Here is a 7,997-nt window from a genome sequence, read left to right as displayed (position 1 = left end):
CTCCTGGCAGCAGGGGTGCCCACCTTTCTCCCAGGCCCACAATACAGCATGTCAGTGGAGCCTCATGGGATTCGTGGCATGAATACAACACGGACTGCGAAACGCGCCGTCAGCTCCACAGTGCCGTAAACACGGAGACTGCAAGCAACAAAAGCCAGACGCAGGGGAAGGGCAGCCAACGCCAGTGAACCTCCTCCCAGAAATGAGATACCAGTCTAGCTCCAAAGACCCTTTACGGAAAACGACTTTAATATTTCAGTCCTTAATTTCAATAAATTCCAGCTCAGCTGATGGCTGACGCAGCAAGGGTCCATGGAGATGCGAACTCTCCGCCTACGAGGTGAAAGCGCTTCCGGACTCGGCAGTGCGGGCGTCCTCAGGGTCTCTGTCCCATCTTCTTCAAGGTTCGGTTAAGCTAGGAAGGAACAGAAGCGAAGTTACAGCTGGGCCTGGTGGCACAGGCCTATAACCCTGGCACCCTGCGATGCTGCATCAGGAGGCCTGAATGGTCAAGCCTGGCCTGGGCAACCTAGCGAGACCATCTCAAAATTTAAAAAGGGCTGGGCACGTAGCTCAGCGTGAAGGTACTGGGTTCAATCCCCAGCACTGCAAAAACAAACAAAAGCAAATAACATATGGACAATGTGTCCAGCCAACTCTCCCAGCGACCCCCGGCAGCCAGGGTGGGCGCCTCTGGTGTGGGTGTCCCCATGTGTAGAAAGCCAAGCAGTCACTGGCCCTGCACCATTCACTGCTTCGGAGTGGCGAGCCCCATTGAGCTCCAGCACCCTTTCCCCAGAAGCACGATCCTTGGTGGAAGAGCACCAGCCCTCAGCGCTACAGGACCTGGCTGGCTACAAGGCAGAAAGGGCACTGGGCTCGCCTGTCATTCTGCAGGAGGAGCCTGGCCTCTGCTGGACAACTCCAAGCACCAGAACACAGGGGCTCCGGCAATGACCACAAAGGGACACCCACACTCGGACCTAAAACCTTCCACAGGAGCAGGCACGGAATGCATCGACTCCATCAAAACAGGGCCTGCTAAACCGGGCAAGCTGGTGCATGCCTGTAATCCCAGCACTCAGGAGGCTGAGGCAGGAGAATCACTGTGAGTTTGCTGTGAGTTTGAAGCCCGCCTAGGCTACATAGTAAGTTCAAGGCCAGCCTACACTACAAAGTGAGCCCCTGTCTCAGACAACAAAAACAACCCCCTCACACACACACAAAAAAACAAACAGAGCCTGCTGTCCTCTATCCTGAAGGAACTGGTCAGACCTGCCTAAGCTGAGAGCCTGCCAAGGGGCAGGATGAAAAGGGTAAGCGAAGACAGCATCAGCCCATATTAGGAAAGGGCTGGGAGGGAGGGAGCGGCCCCACACAGGCAGAGGAGAGCAAAGAAAGCAGCCCAGAGAGGGCTGACGCAGCATCTCCTCCAGCCCCGGCCCCGGCCCCGGCCCCACAGCCAGCCAGGCCGGGCTGACATTGCAAGGGCCCGCCTCAGGCGTTCTTGAAAGCAGACACTGGCAACAAAACATTTACAAGCTCCCCACCCACTTCCTGGTCTTTGCTCTCAACCACCAGGCCACCTTCTCGGACCGCTCACCTCTTCAAACTTGTGGATCTGACGGATGAAGAAATCCCCGTAGCGCCTGGCGACCTTGGTGTCTGCAATGTGGATCATGTCCTGTGGGGAAGCACAGTCAGGGAAGAGCGTGGGCGAAGGCAAGGGCCACTACTCACAGCGGGGTGGGGGAGCTCCTGGGAAGAGCTCTGGCATCCGCTTAACAGGGAGCAGGGAGAAGACGCGCTTTACAGCTGTGGATGCAAATTAACTGAACCTGAGGAGAATCTCAGAGCAAAAATACACTTGTAGTAACCAAACCGCTGGCTCTCGGAGATAGCTGCAACTGGTCAGGCGGGTCACAAAGAAGATGGCGCAGGTTAGCGACACTGCTGAAGGAGCTTTCCTCACTGAGTACAAACCCAAAGGGAGCCGGGCACAGTGGCGCACGCCTGTAATCCCAGCACTCAGGAGGCTGAGGCAGGAGGATTGTTGCGAGTTCAAGACCAGCCTGGGCTACAAAGTGAGCTCAAGGCCAAGGGGCTGGGGATTTAGCTCCGCGGCAAAGCACCTGCCTGGCAAGCGCAAGGTCGTTGAGTTTGATTCCTGGTACCGCAAGAAAAACAAACAAAAAACCCCAAAGGGACAGTAGGAAGGTGACCTGATAGTGCAGGGGAGGGTAAAGTGGTCTGACAGTTAAAACATTAGGAAACGTCCATGACTGGCTTGTTTTTACTTTTGGTGAGACTGTTCCTATCAGGGTTAGCTCCGTTCTACCAAACACCCACTCTTCCAAATGCCATAAACTTCTCTGTCAGAATTTACAGCGCGATGAACTATTAAAACCAAACTTCCAAACCATGCCAACAATTCCACAATTAAATATACACCCAAGAAAACTAGAAACATATGTTCACCAAAAAAATTCAAAAACACCCATAGTTTTTTTTTTTTTTTTGACATGAGGTCTTACCATCTTGCCAAAACCGACCTCTGCTCAAGAAATTCTCCTGCCTCAGCCTCCTTAATAGCTAGGACTACAGGCGTGCACCACTGTACACAACTCTACAGCATTACTTTCTTTTTTTTTCCTGTATGGAGGATCAAACTCAGGAGAGTTCTACCACTGGACTACATCTCTGGCCTTTTTCATTTTTTGATAAGAGTCTCGCTAAGTTGCCTGGGCTACCCTTGAACTTGTGATCCTCTTGTCTCAGCTTCCTGAGTAGCTGAGATTACAGGTGTGTGCCCAGTTATATTAATCTTTTTTTTTTGAGACAGGGTCTCGCTGCGCAGTTCAGGCTGGCCTCCAACTTACTATGTACCCAAAGCTGGCCTCAAACTCCTAACGATCCTCCTGCCTCAGCCTCCTGAGTGCTGGGATTACAGGCGTGTCCAACCATGCCCAGATGCATTAGTCTTAATGACCAAAAAAATAAAAAAAACGCAAATGTCAGTCAATGACTGGATAAACACAAGATGGAGTATCCACACAAGAAAATGTTATTCACCCACAAGAAGGAATAAATAAATGCTGATAGTCGGGCATGGTGGTGCACACCTGTTGTAATTCCAGCACATGGGATGCTGAGGCAGGAGGACTTTGGCAAATTCAGGACCAGCCTGGGCTACAAAGTGAGCTGAAGGCCAGCCTGAAATGCTAGTGAGACCCTATCTCGAAGACAAAAAAAAAAAAAAAAAAAAAAAGCCGATAATGTTGGTAGATGAACCCTGAAAACACTCCGTGAAAGAAGCCCAGCACGAAAGGCCACATGTTACAGGATTCCATTTATAGATGCGAGAACAGGCAAATCCACAGAGACAGAAAAGTAGGTTAGCACTTTGCTGGGGATGGGGAAAAGGAGGAGTGACCGGAATGAAGTTTCTTTTCAGAGGATGGAAATGTTCTGCAATTAAGATAATAATCACTGGATTGGGCAGGGGATACAACTCAGTGACACAGCACCTGCCTTGTAAGTGTGAGGTCATGAGGTCGATTCCCAGTACCAAAAAAAAAAAATCACTGGATTGTACCATTCATTCATTCATCCATCACAATATTGGGGATTGAACCCAGGGCCTTCATACTACATCCCAGCACGCCACCTCCTCCAATTTTTAAAATCTTGAGACAGGGTCTCACTAGGTTACCCAGGCTGGGCTTGAACTTAGAATCCTCCTTCCTTAGCCTCTTAGACCACTAGGATTACAAGTGTGTACTACCACTCCTAGCTAGTAATTTTTTAATCAAATCTTACAACATCAGAGTTGATGAGCAAATTAAAGAACCATGTAAGGGGGAAAAATACTTTAAGTAAAGCACAGAAACCCCCCTGCCTTGGTACTCTAGTAAAAGACCCCTCTTATAATGCTGAGATGCCAAAGGAATTCATCTTGAGATAAATGGGAACCGAAGTGAACTTCCAGCTTACTCCCAGGCCAAGAAGAGGCGTGGAGGCGGGGGCCCCATCCCTTAAAGTTGGGGCAGCTTAGCTCAGTGGCTTGAGGCACACATACACACACAAAAAGTCCCGGAGACGTCAACTTCTGTCTCAACAGAAGAGAGGTGACTCTTCTGCCCCGGCCTGGGCTTGTCTCCTGCTGGGCCAGGGACCTCAGTCAGTGAACTGAGGGTATGGCAGCCCCAGATCAGTGACATCTGCGAGCACCCTGAAGAGACAAAGCAAATCCCTCTAGAGGAATGGACGTGCATCCTAGGCCTCAAGGAACGGCTGGCAAATCGTGTGTCAAGAACAATGACCACACACAGTTAAAAAAACCCGAAAAACTAAGCACCCAAGGAGCCCCTGAGTTAAAAAAAAAACAGAAGAGAAAGTGAAAAAATGGGTACAGTGAAGAGAATTAACTAATTATGGATAGAATGGTTAATCAAAAGAAATTACCCAGCATACAGGAGACAAAAAGATGGAGCACACAGAAGAGGATCTGAAAGATGTGGACATGACAAATGCGCAAAACCAGATATGCCAATTATCCCATCTAATCACCACATACTGCACACTGTGTGTCACTGTGTGTCAATGAAACAAAAAGAGCCGGCCATGGCAGCATGGACCTAGAGTTCCAGCCACTCAGGACGCTGAGGAAGGAGGATCTCAAGTTCAAGGCCAGCCTGGGCAATTTAGGAAGACCCCATCTCAAAATAGCAAACTAAAATTTTTTTTTTTGTACCAGGAATCAAACTCAGGACCTTGTGCTTGCCCAGGCAGGCACTTATGCCACTGAGCTATATCCCTGGCCCCATCTCAAAATAAAAATATTAGGGATGAACCAGGCATGGTGATGCACACGTGTAATCCCAGCACTTGGGAGGCTAAGACAGGAGGATTGTTGCAAGTTCAAGACCAGCTCAGGCTACAGAGTAAGCTCAAGGCCAGCCTGAACTGCATAGCGAGACCCTGTCTCAAAAACACACAAAAAAAGATTAGGGAGCAGATCAGTGGGAAGATCTTGGGCTTAACCCTAAGTACCACAAAAACAAAGAAAATAAAGAGACACAGAGGATACGAGTTCTAGCACACATTAAGTAAGGCTACCAGAGGAGAAAGGATCAAATAACATCTGAGAGACACTGGCTAAGAATATTCTAGAAGAGATACAAGATACTCGTCCTAGACCCGGCACTCCTGCAATTTCCCATCAGGGATCTGAGCCTGCCTGAAAATAACAGATGGCTTCCTTCACAAACCGGGAGGCAGCACTGCACAGAAAGCCCTTGTAGGAGTCTGGGGTCTTTCAAATCTGGAAAAATCTCACTTAAAAAACCAAACAACTTGGTTCTTTTAAAAACCTCATCAGGACATTAAAATGTCCACCTTGAACTTAAAACCACAACAGTGAAAACACACACTATCCTTCAACTGCCTCCTGAGGAGACCGCTGCTACACTGTTTGGGCGTCCTGATAAAAAGAACCCCACACATGCACGGACGGACGGATGGCTGGATGGATGGATGGATGGCTGGCTGGCAGGAAGGAAGTAAGGAAGGAAGGAAGGAAGGAAGGAAGGAAGGAAGGATGATAGATAAAGAAAGAGAGAAAAGGCTGGGGATACAGCTCAGTGGCATAAAGCGCCTGCCCGGCAAGCACAAGGTCATGAGTTCGATCCCTGAAACTGCAAACAAAAAAACAAAAACAAAGAAAGAGTGAAAGAAAGAGAAAGAGAAAGGGGGGGGGAGGAAGGAAGGAAGGAAAAGAAGGCAGGCAGGCAGCAGGCAGCAAATGAATAGGCCACTGGTAGCTACTCTATGGAACTTTACAGAAGCTGGGTGTGGTGGTACATGCCTGTGATCTCTGCCACTGAAGACTGAGACAGGAGGATTACAGGTTCAAGACCACCCTGGGGCCAGGCATGGTGGTGCATGCCTACAGTCCCAGCACTCGGGAGGCTGAGACAGGAGAGGATCACACCTAGTTCCAGGCCAGACTGAACTATGCAGTGAGACCTTATCTCAAAAAAAAATTACCTAAATAAATAAACAGAAAGGTCTGGGATGTAGTTCAGTGCTGGACATGCCTAGCAGGGTCAAGGCCTTGGGTTCAAGACTCAGTAAAAACAAACAAACAAACTCAAGCCTTCTGTGTATTACATGTAACAAGACGACCAAATGCCCATCACCAGGGATGGAGGAACTGCAGAAAGATCAGTGCAGCGATGCTAAACTATCCCAAGGCAGTATGTGTACTCAAACCACGGCTGTGCACACTAACAATGAAGGTCATTCTCTCAACAGCAGCGTGAATTAAAAGAAGTGACAGAGAATCAGAGAAACCCACTACACACAGCTCACGTGGTCAGCACTAATCCCTGGTGTCAGAGTCAGGACAGAGGCTCCCCCTTGCAAGTGCTTCTGCCAGTGCACCAAGCACCCCGCCCCGTACTCCCCGCTCACCTTGACCACAGCGCCTCTCTCTGGCCATTTGGTCACTCTGCAGCCTTTCTCAAGCACCCGTGGCTCTCTGTCCTGACCCTTAACTCGTTTGCTCTGCCTGGGGTGCTCTTCCTCCTGTGGTCTTGGCTTCCAATTCGCGTTCTCAGTACAGCCTTCCGAGCACCACATCTCATGCTGCAGCCTGTGCTCCCACCACCTCAAACCTTGCTCTAGGACTGGGCAAGCCCTAACCAACTCAGTTTGAGAGCGTGCAGGGGATGGCCATACCTTATCGATGTAGAAGTCGACCTCAGAGGCAGACTGGAACTCGCCATCCAGGGCAGAGATGCCGCTGGTCCACACCAGGTTCTTCATCTTGTGCTTGAAGACGAGGAGCTGGATGCGGAATTCCTGCTCAGTGAGGTCCAGGAAGCCGGCCAGCTTGGCCACGGGCATGGTGGTGTAGAGCTTGAGGAAGCTGCGGATAGTGGAAAGCTGGGCCTGCTGCTGCACCTCGTCGGAGAACACCTTGAGCTGCTGCAGGAAGGGCTCTTTGTGGTAGTTGGGGTGAACGTTGTCGTAGTTGGGCACCACAGGCGACAGGAACTTGGGGCAGGAGTAGCTGAAGAGCTCCTCGTAGACCTGCGGGTCCCCCTTCTGCATGCGCAGCATTTTGTCACCGTATTTCTCCCGCAGCTGGAGGTGGATGCTCTCGTCGATCCGCATGGGGTACATGGTGAGGGCGATGGCGAGGAGCGCGTGCATCTGCTCGTTCTGCTTGTTGATCTGGGGGTGGGTGGAGAGCAGGGTAGGGTCGAACGAGACAGACTCAGAGACAGACTCGGCCCCACGGCCCGGCCCCGCGGCCCCCCCCTCCCAGCCACAGGCTGCACAGACTTTCTCTTCTCATGCAGACACACGGAGCCACTCAGCTATCCCAGCACCTCTTCTGAGCCTCCCTCCAGCTCTGCTTAGCTCCTGCCCGAGCCTCGTCCTTCTTAATCAGTCCCTGCCGGGCATGGAGCTCAGTGGCACAGGGCCTGCCTGGCAAGTGTGAGGCCCTGAGTTTGATTCCCAGTACCAAAAAAACCCAAAAAACAAAAACCAAAAACCGTGGGCTTAATCATCCCCTGGGCTCCTCAGTGGGACCCATCTCAGGATGGAGCTTCTGCCCCACACCTTGCTGGAGGGTCAAACAGGACCCACCTGAAACCTATGATGCCCCCACCGTGCCTCCAGAAGACCAAGTACTCTTCCTGGGTGTGAAGGTTGCTACCGCCCATCTGCCACCCCAAGTCTTTCCGCCTTGGTCCCCGGCCCGGCCCAGCTACAGGAGCCACACGACCACCTCAGGGCCTGACCCTCTGCTTAGCTGTCCTCTTTGCATAGACGGTGCCTTCCAGACCACCCATCCTGAGCCCATGTGCGCCTCAGGTCACTGCCTGAGAGCAGCAGCCACATCTAAATCTTCCTTTGTTTCTTCTGCAGTGCTTGGGATGGAACGCAGGGCCTCAGGCATGCCAGGCACACCTCACCGTGTGTGT

General features: G+C 51.1%; 1 protein-coding gene across 1 annotated transcript in view; it reads right to left on the bottom strand.

The window, feature by feature from the left end:
- Nucleotides 1-216: 216 nt before the first annotated feature.
- Nucleotides 217-7,997, bottom strand: part of Eif3l (eukaryotic translation initiation factor 3, subunit L) — a 30,599-nt gene continuing 22,818 nt past the window's right edge. Inside the window, exons 11-13 of the mRNA XM_005379230.1 lie at nt 6,742-7,239; nt 1,604-1,684; nt 217-415 (exon numbers count right to left, since the gene is read on the bottom strand). Of these exons, the coding sequence (XP_005379287.1) occupies nt 377-415; nt 1,604-1,684; nt 6,742-7,239 (618 nt within the window). The 3' untranslated portion in view covers nt 217-376. The remainder of the gene's footprint in view (nt 416-1,603; nt 1,685-6,741; nt 7,240-7,997) is intronic.

The sequence above is a fragment of the Chinchilla lanigera genome, unplaced genomic scaffold (genome assembly GCF_000276665.1).
Source record: "Chinchilla lanigera isolate Chin_1 unplaced genomic scaffold, ChiLan1.0 scaffold00012, whole genome shotgun sequence".
In the NCBI taxonomy this organism is placed as follows: Eukaryota; Metazoa; Chordata; class Mammalia; order Rodentia; family Chinchillidae; genus Chinchilla; species Chinchilla lanigera.
The sequence above is the reverse complement of the archived record's forward strand: the minus strand, read 5'-3'. Positions and strand labels throughout refer to the sequence as shown.